Source organism: Magnolia sinica, chromosome 5 (assembly GCF_029962835.1).
Source record: "Magnolia sinica isolate HGM2019 chromosome 5, MsV1, whole genome shotgun sequence".
Classification (NCBI taxonomy): domain Eukaryota; kingdom Viridiplantae; phylum Streptophyta; class Magnoliopsida; order Magnoliales; family Magnoliaceae; genus Magnolia; species Magnolia sinica.
Window position 1 is genome coordinate 495794 of NC_080577.1, and position 23922 is coordinate 519715.

The 23922-nt window shown below is 40.1% G+C and overlaps 1 protein-coding gene across 1 annotated transcript; it reads left to right on the forward strand.

Annotated features, from left to right (window-relative positions):
- Positions 1–1145: 1145 nt before the first annotated feature.
- On the forward strand, positions 1146–22722 carry LOC131245032 (respiratory burst oxidase homolog protein A-like). Its single transcript, XM_058244202.1, has 13 exons — positions 1146–2145; positions 2251–2410; positions 2518–2566; positions 5238–5351; positions 16713–17519; positions 17659–17754; positions 18939–19054; positions 19766–19933; positions 20053–20212; positions 21012–21209; positions 21321–21449; positions 21662–21740; positions 21853–22722. The coding sequence occupies exons 1-13, from the start codon at positions 1494–1496 to the stop codon at positions 21960–21962; spliced, it is 2838 nt and encodes a 945-aa protein (XP_058100185.1). The 5' UTR covers positions 1146–1493; the 3' UTR covers positions 21963–22722.
- Positions 22723–23922: the final 1200 nt, after the last annotated feature.

A 23922-nucleotide genomic window follows, 5' to 3' on the forward strand; every position in this document is an offset into this window, starting at 1 on the left:
CATAATGCAGTTAAACTATTTGAGTATATTTCGACATGCATGCTACACATGCGGCGCGGGAGAACCATCACTCTTGACAACGATTTTCCTGTAATCGGGGTGATGGGGAGCTAGTGTGACCCTATGCTTTTGTGGGGGCCCACCGTGATGTATATCTCTATCATTTTTTGGCTACTCATGTTGGGACAAGAGGCAGATCCACAACTCTTTAAGTGGGCCACACTAGAGGAAATGGTGGGGATGGAAACGTCTGATGTTAATTCCCTATGCTTTGTGGGGCCCACCGTGATGTATATCCCAAGAAAGTTTTAATGGTGAGGGTTTATTTTCTACTATTCCTTGTGATGTGGCCGCTTAAAAATTTTGATCTATCTCAATTTTTTGGGCTTATATGTTAACAGGAGTCTGCAAATGTAATGGATGGAGTGGATCCCTACAGGTTGATTTTGTTTTGGACAATTGCATCCCATGCTAAGCAATCTTTATCATTGATCCAATGGGCATTACCGTGGATTGATGATTCCCAACAGATTTCCTCAAAAAAAGACTGATTAAGAATAGATAGAGCACTGTATCGATTCTCAGTAGGTAATATATATTATAGTAACACAGCAATAAATAGAAGTAGAAGAAAATGAAATTCTCACAAAAAGAAGAAAGAGGGAAAAAAAAAAAAAACAGATGACATGGGTGCGTGTTTTTCTCGCAAGAAATAGTTTAGCCCATCCGCAACTCAGGATAGCTAACATGTGGAGGCCCACTTTCTGGGATAGTCCGATGGTCGGAACTGTCCATCTTATCAGCGATACCAAAAATGAGTCCGATGATCATGACCTTTGATTTCTGGAATTGCATGTGAGCCATTGAAAACTTTTGTTCATGATTGTACATCCATCTGCTCACAGGGATGGTTCGAATCATTCCTTGAGAGTCTTATGATGCCCTGTATAGTATGGAATTCAGAAGATGAACGGCTCAGACCATTGGACCATCCAAGCGCGTGGGCCAACACATACTGGCTAATGGGGTAGTTGACTAGGAGCTCCGCAATTAGCCAACTACATTATTATAGTATCAGAAGAAGAAAAACAGCCGCTATTTTGCCATTTTAGTAGAAATATTGGAATAACCGGCAATCCGTTTTTAGTTTTAAAGCAGCCGCTACCACAGTCACGACTGAACGCGGCCCTTACTCTGCTCCTGCACCACGCAGTGCCTGTGGTTTTCTTTTTTGGGCTTGTCATTTTCCTGCGTTTCATTTATTTATCTCTCTCTCTGCTTTTCTAATTTCTAAATGAGAGAGAAACAATGAAAGGGGTAGCCTCTACCGCCCTCCTTTTTGCAATTCCAAACGCGTAGATGTCTTTTCGAAGAGATTCCAGACGCGTTCTTCCTCAAATAAAATAAATATTCAATCCCTCTTAATCTAAACACAACACTTGTCATTCTCCCTCCCCACGACGATTATCAGATCGCTGCATTTGATTTATGACATGAGGGGTTTTCCCAGGCACGAACGCCGGTGGGCGTCTGACACCGTTGCCGGAAAAGGAATTTCGTCAGATTCATCTCCTAGAAGCAGCGGTGCAACTGCCGCAGAAGATGAGCTCGTGGAGGTGACGCTTGATTTCCATGACGACGACACTATCATTCTTCGGAGCGTCGAGCCCGCCACTGTCTCCGACTTTGATCATCATGATGTCATCGGTGGGAGCGAAACATCGACGCCGGCATCGACATCGAGATCGCCGACCATTCGCCGGAGCTCCTCCCATCGACTCCGTCAGTTCTCACAGGAATTAAAAGCGGAGGCGGTGGCGCGGGCGAAGCACTTCTCGCAGGAGCTGAAAGCGGAGCTGCGGCGCTTCTCGTGGAGCCACGGACATGCATCTCGCACGCTTTCATCGTCGTCCGCATCGACACCGCAGCCGGATGCACGGTTGGCTGCTCGGGCGCTCCGTAGGCAGCGAGCTCAGCTGGATCGGACGCGATCTGGCGCACAAAGGGCACTTCGAGGGCTGAGATTCATCAGCAGAACTACAGCCAACGGTCCGGATGTAGATTCTTGGAAAGAGATCCAATGCAACTTCAATAAGCTAGCAAAGGACGGTTTCCTTCACCGCGCAGATTTTGCACAATGCATAGGTAATTAATTAATAAATGGCTTCTCCTCGATTCCTTCTTATTATTATTATTTTCCTTAATTAATCTGGAAGGGATTTCTTTTGTGTTCATTGAAACTTTAAAAAGGGATGAAGGATTCAAAGGAATTCGCATTGGAACTGTTCGATGCATTGAGTCGGAGGAGAAGGTTAAAGGTGGAGAAGATCAGCAAAGACGAGCTTCAGGAGTTTTGGTTGCAGATTACTGATCAGAGCTTCGATTCTCGCCTTCAAATTTTCTTCGACATGTAGCAAATATAAACAACAAATATTTCATTGATTATATACACACACACACACACACACACACACACACACTTTTTAATTAATTAAACGATTGATTAATTCGATGCAGGGTTGACAAAAATGAAGATGGACGCATAACAGAAGCCGAAGTGAAAGAGGTCCGTCAGAATTTTCACCCTTCTTTCGTCACTAGTTTAAATGACAGGGTTAATTTTTTTTTCATTGGAAAAGGACACCTTTTAATTTCTTTATTATTATCATTAAACCCTATTTTCTTTATTATTGCTTAACCATTTTTCTTTATTTATTGTACTTAATTTATTTATATGGGTCTGTTGTACTTACAGCCCCCCAGGGGATTGTGATTCAGTAAGCGGAGGCAGAATATAGGCTGTGATTCATCACGAACATGCCATTCACTTTTCTATGATAAATAGTCATCACGACCAACGGTCACTTGATGAGTGGACGGACTACCTTGACTTTTTGGTGCATGGCATATTCGCCTGATGAACGACCCAGATTTCGGATACATGTGCCGTATGCACTGACGTCTGGCCCAGTGGAGAATGAGTAGATAACCGGACAGGCCTATATAGATAGATAAATGGGAGTATGCGGATCATCTTCTTTCAATGAAAATTTCCTTACTTCTGATAAAAAAAAAATAAAAATAGAGAGGATAAATAGGCGTAAAAGAGAAAAGATGGTTATTAGAAAGACCAAGCGGAAGCTCTTTATTTTTATTTAATTTTATTATTTTTTCTTTTCTTTTCTTTTAACACACTTACATCCACACACAGGAGGCTTATATCTTAGGTTACGTATGAGTATGTTATAGCGTATTAATAATTTTGAGAGGCTGTCATTTATCGGTTAAAATTTTAAATAATAGATAGGGGTTAGATGGATTCGTTGAGTGTGAACTATCAAATACCAAAAAACCACCGACTCCAACCCCCCCGGTATCTCAAAAGACTCTCTTTGACTTTCTCTACAATTTCAGACCACTGTTAACCTATAATGATCCTTATTTCATTGGGACACTTGGATAGTCCTATAGTTCGATCCGAACCGTCCATTAGCTGCAGCGTACAGATCCTGGCCTAACATGTAAAATTCATACGAATCAGACAATGAAAAGCATCGAAGAAAATGGACGTTCAGGATTACTTTATAGAAAAAGTAATTTCCATCAATAATTTGGACCTTCCATCTGTCGGAGATTTATTATTAATAGCTTGTCACTCTAAAGAATGATTTCTGTCAGATCATCGTAAACATCACACCCCTTTCTTGGAAAATGAATGGCTAAATAAAATAATACCAGTTTACAGATGGAGTTGAGAGTCGACTCGATGTGACTTTTTCTTAGTATGCTGCACCTAATGGACGGTCCAGATCAATCTATTAGATCGTTCAAGTGCCTCGATGCAACTTGGAGCATCATAACGTTGTGCATCATTTCCCTCGAGTGCACTTTGAATTGGAACGGATTGGCTACTCCCCCTGCCACCGGCCAATGGCGGATGGTCGGTGCTCTGTGGGGCCCATCATGATGTATGTGTTTCATCTATGACGTCCATATATTTTTATAGATCATTTTATGATATGATACCAAAAATGAGATATATCCCAATCTCAAGTGGACCACATTACAGGAAACAGTGTTGAATGAATGTCGACCGTTAAAAGCTTCTTGGGGGCCATAAAAGTTTTGGATCAATCTGATCTTTGTTTTTTCCTTTCATCTGGGTCTTTATGACCTAATAAACATATTGGATGTCAAATAAACAGTACAGTGGGCCTTAGGATGATTTTAATGGTGGATCTCCAATCAATATTGTTTTCCTGTGGTGTGGTGCACCGTATATTTATATCCCTATAATTTTTATGGTAAAGCCCTAAAATGATCTTTAAAAATGGAGGAACGGAATGGATGAAACACATACATCATGGTGGGGCCCACAGAGAACCGAACACCAGCCACGGGGATGGTGGCAGGGGGATTAGCCAATCCGTTTCCTGAATTGAATGTGCGCTTACCTCATATTCTCAGGACGTGTAAGATCGTGCTACCTTGCCAGGTTTTCCTCACCGTTCAGATTCCGTGCATCCATCTAAAACGTAAAAAACACAGTCATCCCCACATGTACATTGAATTTAAACCATCGCTCTCTTTAGTTTAACCATTCGAAGTTTTTCTTGTTCTTTTGTGAACGTCGAATAACCGTAAAATAGAAGAAAAAACGTTATTGGTGTTTCTCTTTTAGAAAATTTAGCCTTCAAATTTCCATGCTTGCCAGTACCGTGGCCCCTGCTGTGATTGCTTTGCACCAATCCAAGCCCTCCATCAGCTGTCCCCCGTGGATTTAGGCCCAGGCACTGAAGTCACGCAAATCCGTGAGTCAGTGGGTCACAACAAAGTAAAACAGTTGGGAGGGGACGCCCATCCTTGATTGTGTTCGGACTCAGCTGAGTTTTGGAATGGCCTCATTTGCTTCATCTTGATGGGATTTTTCAAATGATATATTCGATGGCACAAAAACAGCATGGTGGCCCCCACACAAAGTAAATAGTGGAGCATCCCCTCCCAACTGTTTCCATGTGTTGTGGCCTATCTGATTTACAGATTTGCCTGATTTTTGGGTCTTCGAATTAAATCCATGAGGTGCGGCTGATGGCCGGATTAGATAACATGCACGCATCTGGGTAGGGCTGCAACAACCAATAACATTGTAACCTACCATTGGTATTGGCATATGAACACGTACACAGAGAGACATAATTATAGATTTGTAATCAAACATTGTTTTCTGGCACACGTAGATAATCATGTTGAGTGCTTCCGCAAATAAACTGTCGAGACTGAAAGAGCAGGCAGAGGAATATGCAGCACTTATTATGGAGGAGTTGGATCCAGAAGGGCTTGGCTACATCGAGGTAACTATATACTTTTACTCATCTCTACTATAAAGTTTTAAATATTATCTGCTACTACTTAATAATGCCTGAGTCGAATTGGTTCCGGTGAGAACCGGTTAGTCTGACAAGCTATTAGTTGAAATCGGGTGGTTTGGTCGAACTTATTTCCAACAGGAGTGAGTTATCGGATCAAATCAGGACAAGTGGTGACTGAAGCACACCAGTTGGAACTGAGTCAAACCAATATGACTTGGGACAGATGCAGACTGAGTTGGGTTCAGTTGGGACTTAAGAGGGACCTATAAAGACGGACCTGTTGCATCGTTGACTATTGATATCTTTGTCGTTTTGTTCCAGCTACTGGTCCTGCGTCGGAGTAGTCATATCAAATCAAGTTGTAATTAGACAACTTGGTCTGGTGAGGATGAGTGGCACTCTAAAACTGAATTTTAAAACTTTGTCTCTACCATATATACACCAGAAGTTTCGGGAAGAATTCTGCGTTCAATTAGTTTTTTTGACAAGGCCAAAAGATGGAAGGGTTTTGTGGCCAAATAATAATAATAAAAAAGAGCATTTACCTAATTTACAGGGGCCCCAACAGTACGTCGAATTGACGTTTTGCCCACTCCCAAAATGACCTGAGATGGTGTAGGTTATACCTGCCCCTTGACCACGTTTTAGATGAAGTCTTACTGGGCCCTCACTGACGGAAACGGATTGGCTACTTCCCCTGACACCAGCCCCGTGGTCGGTACTCTGTGGGCCCTACCATGATGTATGTGTTTCATCCATTCCGTTCATCCATTTTTTCAAATCATTTTAGGGCTTGATGCAAACAATTATAGGATATAAATCTCAGGTGAACCACACCACAGGAAAACAATAATGATTAGATATCCACTATTAAAATCCTCCTAAAGCCCACCGTACTGTTTATTTGACATCCAATCTGTTGATTAGGTCATAAAGACCCAGATGAAAGGAAACTATAAATATCAGCTTGATCCAAAACTTTTATGGCCCTCAAAACGTTTTTAATGGCCAACGTTCATTCAACAATGTTTCTTGTAATGTGGTCGACTTGAGATTTTGATATAAATAGATGGACGGCATGGATGAAGCACATACATCATGGTGGGGGTCCACAGAGCACCGACCACCAGCCATTGGCTGGTGGCAGGGGGGAGTAGCCAATCCGTCTCCCTGACTGACCTTTTCACAACCATTTCCTTTGGTCCCTCCCACTCTCACGCGTTTTCAACTAGTTCCTCTTTCCACGTGCATTGCATATGTTGTATCGCTGTCGTTTGTGTGTGTGACTTTAACTCGTAGTAAATCAAGATTAGGAGCTAGAGCAAATTTCATATGAGACGTAAATACCCAATTCAAACATGAATAAATTCTGAGACTTCAGGATAAAATGGTGTGAACGCGTGCGATGTTGTCTTGGTTGACGATAAGAAGAGTTTGCGAGCCACCACAGGCATCTTTACACGTAGCCTATTCGTGCATCTGGTGGGTGGCCCCCCCAACTGTGAAAACGACCTTACCCAAAGAAGTAGGCTGCTCCAATTCTCCCAGTGGGCCACTCTGGTTGAATGATGGAAAGTTCACGATCACTTGAGAGCATCCTCCACCTTCGATGTATACGTGTAGCCAAAGTGTACTCGCGTCACTTCTGAACTGACGTATGATACAATGCCTCGCACTGTGCCCATTCAGTCAGGTCGTGACCGTCGGTCCCACCTTCTTATCTCCATCCATTTTTCCACCTCATTTTTTAGTACGTGAGCCAAAAATTGAAGCATATCCAAATCTCAAGTGGACCACACCATAGAAAACAGTGGTGATTGAGCGCCAACCATTAAAAACTTCCTAGGCCCACAGTACTGTTTATTTACCATCCAACCTATTTATAAGGTCAAACAGATCTAGATGAAGGGAATATGCAAATAACAGCTTTATCCGAACTTTTTCTGTCCCACTAGGAGTTTTTAATGGACAATCACCTCTGTTTCCTCCAGTGTGATCTACTTGAGATGCTTCAGTTTTGGATCGAAGTCCCAAAATAAGGTGGAAAAACGGATGAACAGCACAGACATATAACAAATACACCAAGGTAGGCCACATGGTCATGACAGGACCAAGTGTCCCAACTGGAATGAATCCACGCCCCTGTTTCACTTAGCTTTGGATATGCTTCAATTTTGAGCTCATATCTAAAAATGATCTGAAAAAAATGGATGGACGGAGGTTAGTGACAGAAATATACAACATATACACCAAGTCAGGCCACACGGTCATGATGTGACTGACTGTCCCAACCTGACTGAATCCTCACCCCCCTGTTTCCTATGGTGTGGTCCACTTGAGCTTTAGATATGCTTCAATTTTGAGCTCCTTCCCTAACATGATCTGGAAAAATAGATAGTGTAGGTAAGACACATACATCAACGTAGGCCCTGCAGAGTTTACTTAAGTCGTACTGAGTTACCTAACACAATCTACTTCGTGTTGGGGGAGCCGATTAGGTGCGCCCCGGCCCACCCAAGATGGTGTGGCCTTCACCGTGGGGCTCACCTTGGGGCATGTATTAAATATCCATGCTATCCATGTGTTTTTCCATGTTATTTTAGCACATCAGCTCAAAAATGAGTAAGATCGTATTCTCTTGCTGGATCATTTTATTGAAAAAAAGTGGTGATTGAATGCCCGGCCATCGAAAACATTTTAAGATTCACTGTAGTGTTCCAATAATGTTTATTTGCCATCCAACTTATTGATAAGGTTACATGAACCTAAATGAAAAGAAAAAACGAATATAAGCTTGATTCAAAACTTTTATAGCCCATTAATGGCCAATCACCTCTATTTTTTGTAGCATGGTTCATCTAAGAATTTGATTTCTTTAAAATGATTTGGCAAGGGCACAACATGTTGGGTGTGGCCACTCCTAATCCACTCCCACGGACAGGGGACGCGGATTACAGAAAGCCTTCGGCATAAACTTGTGGAAGGGAAGCTAGGTGGGGCCCACTGTAATATTTGTAAGAAATCCACCCTGTCCATCCATTTTTCCCCGATCATGTTAGGACTTGGGCCTCAAATTGAGGCAGATTCAAAACAGTGTGTTTCACGACAAGAAACAATGAGGATTGAGCATAAACGGTTGAAACATTTGTGAGGCCACGGAAGTTTTGGATCAGGCTAATATTTTTCTGTTTTCAGGTATCCGAGTAGGAATGACCTTACGAATGATGTGGATGGCATGTAAATATCACAGTGGACCTTAGGGAGGCTTTGACGGTAGGCATTTCTCTACTCACTTTTTCCTACTGTGCATCTCACTTGAGTTTCGGATCTTTCTCATTTTTGGATCAACGTCCTAACATAATCTGGAAAAACGGATGGGCGGGATGGATTTCTCATAAACATTACTGTAGGACCTTCTTAGCTTTCGGTGGCAGAAAGTTCACTGGCAATCGGGGCGTTCGTGGAGAGGATCGTCCCGGTCTGGATTGGAAAACAATGATCGTCCCCTTGTCATGATTTCAAGCCGCCGGGGGAGGTATTAGATAGGGAGACCTTTTGGTGGGGGAGCCTGCTTCACCTACGACAGTGGGGCCCTTACCGTGGGGCCCACCTTGTTGTACGTATTTTATATCCACTATGCCCATCCGTTTTTCCGGATCATTTTAGTTCATGTGATAAAAAATGAAGATCGAAATCTCAAGTGGACCGTACTACAGGAAAAAAGTGGTGATTAAATGCCCTACTATTAAAAACTTCTTAGGCTTACTATAATGTTTATTTGCCATCCAACCTGTTGATAAGTTCACGTGAACCTGGATGAGGGAAAAGGCAAAATATCAGCTTGATCTAAAACTTATGTGGCTCATTAATGGTCAATCACCACTGTTTCTTATGGTATGATCCACCTGAGAATTGGATCTACTTCGTTTTTGCACTGATGCCATAAAATGATATGAAAAAAATGGATGAATGATGTGGATATAGAATAAATACATAAAGGTGGGCCCTTGGTAACCAGTAATGGCCGCACCATGGTGGTTGAGGTTGGGGTGGCCACCTAATCCGCACCCTTTTGGTCGGGGCGCTGTTGGTAAGATGCAGGTGTGCTGTCTCATCATACGTGTGGCACGTGCCTCAATTTTTAACAACTCAAAAACTGGTCAAGTCATCGAAGTGAAATTTGGTATCCTAGCCTCTGATCAGCAAACATCATTTCATGGGGTGTGGACAATTTACTAATCCTTCTTACTGCCTTGCGTTTTTCGACCAATCCGTCGGTATTCACAATACTAATTTTGGGTTATACTCCATCTAAAATTGCCTCGGTATTTGGCAGTTTAGATTGAAGTTACATGTCACATGTATGATACGACAACTCATTTTATCTTAAGTAGTGTGTTTAGTGCATTAGGCCTGATTCAAATCTATAGTAAAGAAGAACAGCCTGGCTCTTGACCGTTATTGCAGATGAATGGTCCAATTGGACTGATATTAAATATCAATTGTTCGGTTGGGTCAATACTGAAAATCAATAGTATAATTGGACCATTTGTCTTCATCCAATTGGACTGATATTAAATATCAATTGTCCAGTTGGAGCAATACTGAAAGTCAATAGTATGATTGGGCCATTGTTGAAGACAAATGATCCAATTTGGCAATATTAAAAGTGAAATGTATGATTGGACTAATATCAAAGATGAACAAACTGATTTGGTGAAGATAGGAAATGAAGATCCACAGTATGATTGATCTGATATCAAAGATGAACAGTCTGATTATGATAAAATTAGAGATAAATGTTCCCATTGGGTTGATGTTGAATATCAATGGTTACATTGGACTAGTATTAATGATGAACGGTCTGATTATACCGAAATTGGAGATGAAAGGCCTATTGGGCTGATATTGATTATCAACGGTCCAATTGATCCAAACTTGAGGACAAATGGTCTTATTGGAGTGATGTCAAAGTTGAATTGTTGGAGAGGATGTTGAATATCAATCTATTGGGCCAATATTAAAGAGAGATAGTTAACTTGGGCTGATAACAAAGTTGTGCGGTTCAGTTGGGACCGATCAGATTATTCACTTTTTATATAGGTTCAATTGGATCATTGATCTTCAATTTTGGATTGATCAGATTCCTTATCTTTATTATTCATCAAATCATATTGTCGATCATCATATCGATGAAATTGAATGGTAAACGGAGTAGAAATCAAAGGCTTTTGAGATGTTGAATCCATATTTTAATAAGATATTTGTTTAGATCAGCCCATATTGTTAGATAAAAAAGGAAATCCACTTTACAGCATATTGAAAATAGATTGTCAATGTTGATTATGATTTTTGCCCATCTCCCAATACAAGGAGTCTTTCTTAGATTTATCCTAGATGAGATGAGAACCACCGTCCCAATCTTAGTAAGGGTCAGATCAAACAAGAGTCATATATAAGGTGTGTTGATGCAGGGATGAACGTGATGAGGTTGATCACCGCCTTCCTCAAGGATAACTACTTCGAATTCACGAAGCTTCTCTGGACTCCTTGTAGAGACTTCTTAAATCCACGAGGAAAAAACAATAAAAATAGAAATAAAATTCTAAAAAAATTTGTAATTTAATTTATTAATTGAAATAAACGAGTTCATAACCCTTTAAATAGGGATACCAAGCACTATGAGAGAAATTAGAAACAAACTATAACTAAAACTCCTTAAAATTCGTATCTTACTATAAATAGTAAATTCCTTTTATAGTAAAACTTAATATTTATAGTAAAAACAGAACTAAACATGGAATTCGGCTATCAATATGAAGGAATCTCGCAAATTCGGCGTGGGTAACCCGGCATAACCAGGTTGGTTGGCTAAAGTAGCTCGTCCTACCTCAAAATCATAAATGGTACGTCAAGTAACTCATTCCGGTTTGCAAGATATGCATGTTTTAAGGTTCTAACGGTCTTGATGACTTCTACCTCTGATCGGGCCTTCTCTGATCCATCTTGGATATGAAAGTGTCCGCAACCTACTCTACATTAGTCTCCTCCATTTCAAAATAACTCATCCTTGAGTTCTCGTGCTGCTTCGATTCATGATACTCGGTTTGGTGCGCCGTAACGATACCCATATAAAAAGTTATGATCAATTTACGGTCCACCTTCTTTTGGTCTAATCATGTTAGGAATATATCTGTGACACGTTCTGCATCAGACCCTTTCGCTTGAAAAAAAAACTCGTTCTTGAGTTACTCAAAGGATTTGTTTTATGATTTTGAGATAACTTTTGATGTCGATGTTTATTAGTTATTTTCTTGTACTTGGCATTAGGTTCTTGAGTTGACAAAATACTTGTATTCATCCTCTACTTGACTTGGCTGGTATAGATTAGTTCTTTCACTTTTGCCTTCAAGATCTCACATTCCTTCTGATAATGTGGGCAATTAGGCAGACTTATCCCTATGACAAGATCAATGTGGTTTTGTATATCTTGTATGAGAGACAATTTATCAGGAATTTTATCAAACATAATTGTCTTGAACTCCTATAACACTGGTTTTAAATTCCCTGGGATATTCACAGGTTCCATATATTATTTCTTTTCAACTAATGCATATATATCTCTTGTTTCCTTAAATTGTTTAACAAAAGACTGTTCAGTTGTGGGAGACTATTCCTCAAGTTTAGAAGTCTTGGGTTGGTTCTTGATTTCCAAATAAAGGAGGCCAATCTTTTTACCATCTTTAGTAAATTTAAATACGTTATCCTGACCTCTATGCGTAGCAATAGCATCAATATTATTTTGTCATGGTCAACCAAGTAACATATGATAAATTTTCATGTCGATTACGTCATAAAGTATTTGATCATTATAATTTTTACCAATTGAAAATGAGATGGTGCATTGTTCGGTTACCTCTATTTTATTGACCTCCTTGATCTATCCAATCGTGTATGGAGATGGATGCTTTTCTGTTTTCAGTTGTAGCTTTTCCACAATTATTTTCGATAAGAGATTCTCACAACTCCTGACATCGATGATCACATTATAGACTTTTTGGCTAACAGTGCACCTTGTTCGAAAGATGTTGTCCCGTTATAATTCTATTTTTACCTTTGGCTTGTATAACGGCTTCCTCACGATCAAAGTGGTAGCCTGCGATTTACCATAATCTGATGGTGATTTGCAAAAATCGGGGTTGTGTTATATAACAACCATGGGAGGTTAAGCATCGCTTCGAGCTCGGGGCAGAATTAACATATCCGCAATACGGTTGAGAGTTACCTGTAGCCCTTGCATGGTCAATTGACTCTCCCGGTGGAAAGCTTCCATTCTTTCCGAAAGATAACGAATCCTTAAATCACCGTCCACAGGATTTTGGCTCATACCTTCATTGTTTGTCATCGGTCTAAGAAAAATTCTTGCTCTAATACCAATTGACACAGGGATAAACGTGATGAGGTCGATCACCGTCTTCCTTAAGGATAACTACTTCGAATCCACAAAGTTTCTTTAGACTCCGCACAGAGACTTCTCGAATCCACGAGGAAAAAACAATCAAAATAGAAATAAATTCTAAAGAAATTTGTAACTTGATTTATTGATTGAAATAAATGAGTTCACAATCCTTTAAATAGGGATACCAAGCAATATAAGAGAAATTAGAAACAAATTATAACTAAAACTCCCTAAAATTCATAACTTACTATAGATAGTAAATTTACTTTTATAGTAAGTGTCCTATGTGGCTTGACCATGTTATTCTGCTAATTATTTTATGCACTTTTCATGTTGTACACAACTTTTAAAGCCCAACAGATGAAGAGTTATAATCAAACTAAAGCTTTAGATTTATAGTAAAAATAGAACTAAACATGGAATTTGGCCATCGATATGATGGAATCTCGCAAATTCGGTGTGGGCAACCTGGTTGGTTGGCTAAAGTAGCTCCTCCTACCTCAAAATCATATATGGTACATTGAGTAACTCATTCTGATTTGTCAGATATGCCTGTTTTAAGGTTCTGACGGTCTTGATGACTTCTGCCTCTAATCGGGCCTTCTCTGATCCATCTTGGACATGAAAGTGTTCGCGATCCACTCTACATCAGCTCCACACACAAGGGCATGTGCATATGTGAACGTGAGGATGTGTGCACATGTGAACATGAGGGCATGTGGGTGTTTCCCACCTGCTCTTCCTTTCTCTTATCACACACTCTCTAGCTTAGGTGGAGCCTCCAAGGGAGTCATGGCGTCTTAGCTCTTTGGGCAGGGAATCTCTCTCTCTCTCTCTCTCTCTCTCTCTCTCTCTCAGGTAAGATCTTATATAAGAGAGGTTTAGAGTTGTATGGATACATTAGTTATAATGCTCCACTAGTGTACAAGTGGTTGTGTAGTTTATTGTGAAGAATGTCTGCTTATCTTAGCCATTTGATGTTCATCAAGTATGATTTAAAACAACTTAATGATTAAAATAAAACTTAACAGTTGAAAAACCTTAGTTAACCAACTGAAAACCTCAAAGGTGTCAACCAACCTTTAAAACAATTGATAGATGCTAACCTTAACATTAAGCTCTCTATTCGTATCCTAGGTAAATTGAGTTGATCATATGTTGGATCGTCTGTATTCCAAGAACCATGATGAAGACACCCAGGCACACCCGCTCTCAGTTGCAATGCTGTAGTTTCACAAAAAGAGCCAAAGCATGACCAATTTGAAACCATCCATATTCTTCTAGTTACGGAAATTTTGATGGAGCTAATATAATTACAAGTCTATTCAAGTTTGGGCATAATAAGTCTTCTAACTTTAATAATAAAAGTAACCAAATACTTTATTTAAGGAACCATTTATAACAAACTTACACACTCACATGGAGTAGAGAAGAAGGCAAACTATGGGCATGTATTATCTATCCTAATATCAGGTCAATTCCTTCACATGAGATGACCATCTAATCTCATCATAGGTATGCTCAGACAATTGTATGGCTATAGTCAGGACATTGAGATCCATTGGCCATGGCCCTCTCTTGGCTACCAAGTTGTACTGTCCAATCTCAAGTATTCGAGAACATCCGAGGTACTCTTCTCAAACTCACATGAAACATGTTCTATAAAATTAACTTAATAAATGCATCATGCCATAAATAAGTCTAATAACATTAATTTTTTAAGGCACAACCCCAACCAACATTGTTCAAAATAGATCATTGCAATTTATTATCAGTCCAATTAGACCATTGATTTTTAATATTGGCCTAAACGATTCATTCATCTCTAATGTCAACCCAAGTAGACCATTAAATTAATTTTGATATCATCCTAATTGCATGATCAATATTTGCCAACTAATCAGACCATTAATCTTCAATATCGCCCAATCAAATTAGTCTCCATTTTCAGCTAAATAAGTTTATCCAACCATATTGTTGTTCTTCAATATTTTCACCGTCAGTCAAACTGTTAATCTCCAATGTCAGCCCAATCAGATTATATATCTTCATTTTCATCTTTGATGTTGGTCTAACTGTATTGTTGATTTTCAATATCTTCCTAATCCGGTTGTCAATGTTCAATAGAATTACAATTAGACCATGCCTCTCCAATTTCGGTCGATACAGTCATTCATCTTTGATGTTTGTCCAATGATGTCATTGATCTTCAATTTCACCATATTGGATCATTAACTCCAATTCGATCCCCATATCATACCTTTGATCTTTGATATTGGCTCAATCGGATGATTGATCTTCAATTGTGGCTCAATTTGACCGTTGATCGTCAATATCATTCAAATTTGACCATTCGACTTCGACGTCAGTCCAATCAAACCATTCATCTTCATTATTAGCCTATTTGGATTATTGATCATTAATATTAGTTCAATTGGGCCATCCATCTCCAAATTTGGCCCAATCCGACTATTTTAGACCTATGGTTAACATGAGGTGATTCATTTAATGGTTGGTTTATCCATATCCTAAGTAGATCACTTAGGCCTCACATTTGCCCGGTTGGTGAGTTGATATACCATAAAGACATGCTCCAGTGCTCTCAGGGTGCTCTTGACTTATAGTGTTCCCATTAGATTGATTCATTTGGACAGTTTAATTGATTGATCCAAATCGTTCATTACGTTTAGAACACATCTTATGGGCTACCATACAAAAATCACAGTGATTTGATGATCCAATCTGTCCTTGATTTGGTCTTACTTTTTATAGCCATCATTTTCCGTAGCCATTGATGGGATGATTACGATTGCCTAACAAAGGTGTTTCTTTAGAATCATAAGCAATCCCTGATGGTCCTTTACAAATAGATGGATCAGATTTTTTCGCTTAAACCTATTTTTGTGTAAATGATCTTGAATGTCAATATTTAGGGCCACTGATCAAATGGATATTTGACTGATTAGTCTCATGAAATGAGTGTTAGACCTAATGAACAGTCTAAATCAATCATGAAATGAGTGTTAGACCTAATGAACAGTATAGATCAATTGATTGGACTTTCTAATTGTCTCAATGCAACTAGGAGCAGTGATAGATCTGAGAGCGCTGGAGCATTCCTCTTTTTTTGTTAGCTTGTGTTGGAGCATTCCTCTGTTATAACTAGTGGTTGTGGAACTGATGTCCAATTTTTGGGGGCCTATCAACTATCAACACCGCTGAAATATAAATAACGGAAGTGCTTTGGCCCCACCCTGTTTTACACGTGATCTCCTCATTTATAGGCCAAGGGCCCAAAAGTCTAACTATATTCGTGACTCAGGTGGTCTGCACCACAGGGAACAGTGGGGAATGAAACGCAAACTATATGTTTTTTGTTTGGTGCGACCATGATCAATGTCTTTCATCAAACCCATTCATCTCAAGTGTGAATCACCGGGAAGATGGGAAGAAATGAAAATCGGGCGAACCTTGTACTTGAACGTGGAACATTTTCGTATTTCTCTCGACGACTCCATATTTGTTATATAAAAATCGAAAGGTTAGGATTGCTGATAGTTGCTTGTTTTAAGGATTAACGATCCATGAGACTTTTTTTTTTTTTTTGACATTATCAGACATTGTAATCGGGGCTAAAGAGGTAGGCTGCCACAGGATATAAAAATATTCCTGAAAATGGCAGTGCAGTGTCTAAAGAGGAACGCGCAGCTGCTATAGCATGTGCTGGTCCAATTTCCTGTTTTGCATGGTTGAGGAGAGGCCGTTGGTCCTGCCCTGCTTCTTTTATTCTAAAAATTACAAGTTACTTTGATATTCTATATAAAATGAAATGAAATGAATTGAATTGATTTGCTAATTGGGAACTTTGGATATGAGGAGGGCAGCTGTGGCAGCTGGAGACGCTGCTGTTGCAGAAGGACACATACCTCAACTACAGCCAGGCGCTGAGCTACACGAGCCAGGCATTGAGTCAAAACCTGCAGGGTCTAAGCAAGAGGAGCCGGATTGGCAAGGTTAGTAGCAAAGTGGGGTATTACCTGGAGGAGAACTGGCAGAGGCTGTGGGTTTTGTCTCTATGGATTGCCATAATGGTGGGCCTTTTCCTTTGGAAGTTCTTTCAGTACAAGAACAAGGCCGCTTTCCATGTCATGGGTTACTGCCTCCTAACGGCTAAGGGCGCGGCCGAGACCCTCAAATTCAACATGGCCCTCGTCCTTCTCCCCGTTTGCCGAAACACTATCACCTGGCTTCGTTCCACTTCCCTCTCTTTCTTCGTCCCCTTTGATGATAACATCAACTTCCACAAGACTATTGCCGCTGCCATCGTTGTCGGGGTCATCCTTCATGCCGGTAATCACCTCGCCTGCGACTTCCCACGCCTCCTCTCCTCTCCTCCTAGCGACTACCGCCTCGTCCAGAACGACTTCGGCCGTGACAAGCCTACCTATCTGGCCCTTATCCGGGGACCCGAAGGCGTTACCGGAATCCTCATGGTCATCTGCATGGCTATCGCTTTCACCCTTGCCACCCATTGGTTCCGTCGCAGCCTCGTGAGGCTCCCCAGGCCCTTCAACCGCCTTACTGGCTTCAACGCTTTCTGGTACTCCCACCACCTCTTCGTCATTGTCTACATCTTGCTCATCATCCATGGTGTATTCCTCTACCTCGTCCACAGATGGTACCTCAAGACGGTATGCACGTTTTACTTCAAAAATTTTACAGAATCATTTTTAAAACTTCGGCTGTCTGACTACATACAAGTTAGCCAGCCCTGCTAAATACAGAAATAAGAATTTGGGTGACTGATTTGTTTGTCCTTTGATGTTACAGACTTGGATGTATCTTGCCGTCCCTGTTCTTCTGTATGCAGGAGAGAGGACACTGAGGGCTTTTAGGTCTGGTTATTTCTCTGTCCGGCTTTTGAAGGTAAACAAATCGCATCTTCTCCTCGTTATATTAGAGATTATACTGTTTTCCCCTCTTCTTTCAACATTTCTTCAAACTGTTTTTTTTTTTTCTAATTAATTAATTAATTTTTTAACACAGTGAAATTTGAGACTTCTATAAAAAAACACGAAGCAGTTGTCACCTTCTACTTTTGATGACAAACGAAGTGTGATGCTTGTAATGTGCGTGTCAAATCCCAAAACTACCCAATAGATTTAAATTCCAAAACATGCTACGAAATTTATCATACAATATCAGTAATTTGTCCAATCAATTCATCAGTTGACACAATACAAATGTATGTACCGTGATACAGGTTTGTATTAAAAAGTATCATTTGTGTCGTTTTGTATCCTTGCCAGAACGAATGTCTTATTGATAAATTCCTTCCCAGTTAATCTCAATAGATTCCAAAGTCATACCAAGGTTGATAATATCATGATATATTACATCGCGTCAGGAATACATCCAAATTGCATGTTAAAACTATTTTGAACCTTCGCCAGAATCTAAGGTTTGGATTTCATAGAAGGAATTGATACCTACACCACTCTGATTGCTATATGCATCCTTTCGTTTGTGATTCTGGTAAACCTTTTACTACAACTTTGTAAGTTGGCAGTACATCGTGGTCAGCATCATCAACTCATCATCATCTCATCATCTTAGTTTTTTTCCCAACATTTTGGGATTGGCTTTTAAATGGTAGATTTCTTGAAGGTCTTTGATTGGCTGCTCACCAGATGTCAGCCTTCCAAGTTCACCTAGGCTATAGTACTAGCCATGGTAGAGTCTCACACAATAATTTATGTACAAATGGTTGTGGCCTACCTTGTCCTGATAGGGCCAATAGATCGATACAGACACATTAACATACACTATAACTCCTCATTCCTAGCCTTTGCATTCTTTCATCCCTTTTCTTTTCCTTTGTTCCTTAATTATCTCCCTGCCTGTGCCTTGTACAGTCCCCAACACCCCCCCCCCCCCCCCTCATTTCTACTTTTGGTAATACAGTAGTACAGAAAGTCATAAAAAGTGGGTTATCTATCAAAGAGGAGGCTGTTAATATTAACTCCTTTATAATTATTTCCTGGCCTTTTATGGCAGCAGTTACAAATTGTTCATTTGATTCCTCTAACTTGTTTTATTTAATTTTTTAGGCAGCTATATATCCAGGTAATGTCCTGACTCTGCAAATGTCAAAGCCTGCTGCTTTCCGCTACAAGAGCGGGCAGTACATGTTTGTTCAGTGCCCTGCAGTTTCCCCATTCGAATGGTAAGCTCCAAACAGTGAATGACCGAAATATTCCAATCTCTTTATGAGTTTCATGGGCTGGGCATGTGTTAGCCATTAACATACGTAATTTATTGAGGCCCTAGCATGGCTTAGGGGGAAAAAAAAATCATTTCTTTCAGTTTCCAATATATTTGGCATGCATGGCTGTGCATTTACATACATGAGTGTGTAGACACATGCATGCATGCATATATGCATATGTGCATATGTATGTATAGGTGATACTTGTAATTGTCATATGTATTTCATCATCATCATTTTCTAAACTATGTATTTCGCTTTCTAAAATATTGGCCATTTAGTTATGCTTGATATCAACAACACTTCCAAATCTTTGGGATTCTCTTTTGTGGCCTAGATCATCCAAATTATTGGATGGACCGTAAGCCCAGATCATGTCCATCGACGCCCTACTGATTTTTCCTTTAAGATTAGAGGGATTTATAATCTCGATGTTAATAAACTTTCACATAATGTCATAATGTCAATGTTCCTGTCACCTCTTCTGAATATATGAACTCATCAATTCATTTTTCTGAAAGTCACTTGAAATTTTAGAGGCTTTGTTTTTATCATGCTTTCTTGAACAGTGTCCTAAGCATTTCCTGTATGAAGGGACACTACATTTACCCTGCTAATCATTAGTATATTCAAAATGTGCTTGTGTTCACACTAATATGTGCACCACAGGCACCCATTCTCAATTACTTCAGCTCCGGGAGATGATTACCTGAGCATCCACATCCGGCAGCTGGGTGATTGGACACAAGAGCTCAAAAGGGTATTCTCTGAGGTATGTGAGCCTCCAGTAGGAGGTAAAAGTGGGCTTCTAAGAGCTGATGAAACCACCAAGAAAAGGTATAGACCCTGCCTCTGTTACTCCCAAAATCATTGGAGTTGAATTTACTTTTCTGGTTGTATTTTCTTTTTCTTTTTCTTTTTTATGTTTTTGACATTTAAGTCTCTTGCCATTACAGTTTGCCAAAGCTCTTGATAGATGGGCCTTATGGAGCTCCTGCTCAGGATTATCGTAAATATGATGTCTTGTTACTCGTTGGATTAGGAATAGGAGCAACGCCTTTCATCAGTATATTGAAAGATTTGCTCAACAATATCATAAAAATGGAAGAGCAAGCTGTGAGTATATGTTAGTCAAAGCTAATGCTTTTGTTTTCTTTTGGAGTCTGATCATGGATTGCGTTGCTACATTTTTATCTTTTTCTCATCTTGTTTTTGTTAGTCTTGTGCACGCGGGTTTCTCCATAGCATTTCTTTTCTAGTTTGTTGCAGAGTGTCATTTGTTTGTTTTTTCCTTGACTTGGTCACTCTCTTGTGAATCCAAATTCTGGCATCTCTAGTATGTTGTATTTCTTGGCCTGCAGGTTTGCTAAGGCCACACCCATGCTCATCCAATTGCAAGTGCATGTGTGGGCCACAATGATTAGATCTTCTTGCTCAGAAATCATGCTGTTTTGCTTTTTAGGTGGGCCATAATCTACAAAACATATGGACCACTAAAGGAATATTTTTAACCATCCATTTCTTTTGTACACACGCACGCTCGCGCGCCCACATGATAGTCTAGCTAATTCCATTTAGTTAGGATAAGGCTTTAATGATGATGATGATGATAGTGATGATCCATTTGTTTGAACACTGGCCCACCTGGCAAGTGAAACAGCCTGGTTTGTAGGCCAGCAGATGTAATAAGTGTGGTCCACCTGATGGAAACATTGGTTCTTGCACAAGTGTTCCTTATTGGCCTGTGTGCTTGTGAATATGGGCACCATATGTCTGTGTGCTTGCAAAAACTTCTTGAGCTACATGAAAAGTTGTCTCCCTCCCCTCCCAAAAATGAAAAAAGGAAAAAAGAAAAAAAAGATGGAACTATAGTGGTAAGAAGAATTTATTAACCACTCGAATTTGCTGTTTTTAGGATTCCAACTCGGATTTTAGCCGGGCAACTGATTCGTGTGCTGGAACAAGCGATTCGACCTCTGTTAATAAGATGTCTCCGAAACGGAAGAAACCTTTAAAGACAACCAATGCCTATTTCTACTGGGTGACCCGGGAACAAGGTTCCTTTGACTGGTTCAAGGGTGTCATGAATGAAGTTGCTGATCTTGATCACAGGGTAAAAAGGAAGCTCAATTCTTGATTGTAACTTTTTTCTTTTTGTTTGAGTTGGCAGTTGATGTCACTGATTATTTTTGTCTATTTATTTATTTTTCCATTTCATTCTTAGGGTGTAATTGAGATGCACAACTACTTGACAAGCGTGTATGAGGAAGGGGATGCTCGCTCAGCTCTCATTGCCATGGTCCAAGCACTCAACCACGCCAAGAATGGTGTAGACATTGTTTCTGGCACCAGGGTAAGATTCTAATCTACTCACTATTTGGAAGGTATACTTAATCACAATAGTAATGGAAGACATTTAAAGTGTGGAGAATGCAGATGATCATATTCATGACCAAAATGTCATGAATATTACCACAGGAAACAGAGAAACATGAATTTGCCATTCATTCCATCTCAAATATTCTTAATTATCATTCAGGTTGTAATCCCCAGTGCCACTTTCAGGTGCGGACGCATTTTGCGAGGCCCAACTGGAAGAAGGTCTTCTCAAGAACATGTTCTAAACACCCAAATGCTAAGATCGGTGAGTTGCTCAAAGAGGACAAAGTGAAGCTTAGGGTTCCACAGCTTTTCTATCATTCATCGCAGAAGTTTCTTTTTATTTATTTACATGACTTCGTTATTCTTCTGAGCAGGAGTGTTCTACTGTGGTGCACCCGTCTTGGCTAAAGAACTGAGCAAGCTCTGCCATGAATACAACCAGAATGGTTCCACCAAGTTTGAATTCCACAAGGAGCATTTCTGACAAGTCTTTGGGTGCGTATCTAATTATTCTAAGCCCTCCGACCAGAACTAATCTCTTGAATTCTCTCCGTGCTTTTGAGCAACAACAATTAGATATAAAAATACACAAGTAATATACAGAAGATATACCATATGCATTATATCCATCAACACAGTGGGTGATAATGCTTGGCATTTGATGATGGAGCAAAACAAGACTGGTGCTGTTCTTTATCTTCTGTTGCCTACGTTAGGATGGATTTGGGGGAGCAAAGAGGACATGTTGAAGGAGGTGTTGACCATATTGAAATGATGTTGCCGGGCATGATTGGAGGACATTCAACTTGGCGGTGGAAATGCTGTGAATCCAGAATCCAGGGTGCAGTTGATGATTTATTCTTGGTGTTAATCTGTGCCATATTTGTCTACACACACACACACACACATGCTTGCTGTCAGATTTGTATGTTTGGTGCGAGTTTCAGACGGCAGTGTATCCAAAGCATTATTCATAGCATGGAAAGTTGACAGATCATCTAAGAGTCTCTGCATGTGGGCCCTAATGAGGCGGCACATTTTGGTGAGACTAAAAACAGTTGGAGAAAAAGAGAGCATTGAATGCATATCAAATGCATGATTGTAAATGACATCTCAGTGTTTAGGGCTGGCAACATCAAAACTTAAGGATGCTGTTTTGCCTTGTTATTACAGGGTTTCGGTAGTTTTTATCCAACCCTTGAAAATATGTAACAGATATCAATGTTATTGACCCGGATTTTCCATCTTGTACCTTTTCCTTTATTTCACTGTTTTTATGGTAAGGTGGGATCTTCCCTGCTGACTGTATGTCTATGAACATATGCAACCCACATCAGGGCGCATTTCGGGACACCCTCAAAACCAGGGTTCGGAGATGAAACCAGCACACCCTGTTTTGTGGTCTGTGTTTGGATACCCACACGTAATTGTCAGTTTCAAAACCATCCAACGAAAGAGGTGTTACGAGGTTCACTTTGCCTTGTTTCCAGGCGAGTTGACGAAAAGGTCGCTTTTGCAGAAAAATCCCATTGGTGGAAGTTGCTTCCAAATGGGCCCTAAGCTTTGCGGGGGATAGGTATTGGTCAGGCCATCCGTCCACACATTGCCACCCCGGCCATCATAATGTGATTTTTAGGCTATCCAAGAATGCAAAGTTCTGTTGTAATAGAGAATAACAAGATTTGAACGTTGTATATTGTTAGGTTGAAATCATGCTCATTAAATGATTCTGACGATTCAATTGGTGACTATCAGATTTGGACAGTCTTGATTAGTCTACTACTCTTTTTTCTTTGGAATATGGAATGCCCATGGTTGCACTGCCTTATGACCATTTGCCAGGATTCCTGACGCAGAGTTTCCCTCTTAAATAACAGCCCAATGCCAAACTAGAATATGCTCATGACTATGTACATGCGGTGCTTTCAATTCGGCTAATGTTGATAACCGTAAAATTTTAACCCTCAGATAAATGGCCATGGCCCAAAAAATGTATATATTTTCACCAAAATTTTAACGATCTCAGCAATGTTTGTATCCTGCATTGGCTCAAGAGGTGGTGTTTACAGGGAATAGCTCATACACGTGTATTGGTTCCTATTGTTTGCTTATTGAGGCTATTTTTATTACTTTGGTAGGGTCAAGGGTGTGATGCTTGATACTTGGTCCCTAAAAGTTGGACATTAATAAGTGTATAATTAAATTAAAATGAACCATCCATGGACTGATAGATAAGGATTACTTATTTTCTGTCTAATTAGCAGCATTTAATTATGGCTGAAACGAAAACTTGCGGATAGTTGAATCTGGCAAACAAAAAAGTCTATTAGTCATAAAACATCCGGTTTAGGAATATCCCATATCTGAAGTGGGTCCCTCGATTTGGACTAGGGGTGGTAATGTGGTGGGCCAGGCTAGGCCCGTACTGCTTGAGACACTTAAGA

What these genes read in the sequence shown, in the direction of transcription:
- LOC131245032 (XM_058244202.1), top strand. Translation starts at nt 1,494, where the DNA reads ATGAGGGGTTTTCCCAGGCACGAACGCCGGTGGGCGTCTGACACCGTT. An exon ending in CAGAAGCCGAAGTGAAAGAG is followed by an intron (nt 2,567 to 5,237) that starts GTCCGTCAGAAT and finishes TGGCACACGTAG; the next exon opens with ATAATCATGTTGAGTGCTTC. An exon ending in ACAGATGGTACCTCAAGACG is followed by an intron (nt 17,520 to 17,658) that starts GTATGCACGTTT and finishes TTGATGTTACAG; the next exon opens with ACTTGGATGTATCTTGCCGT.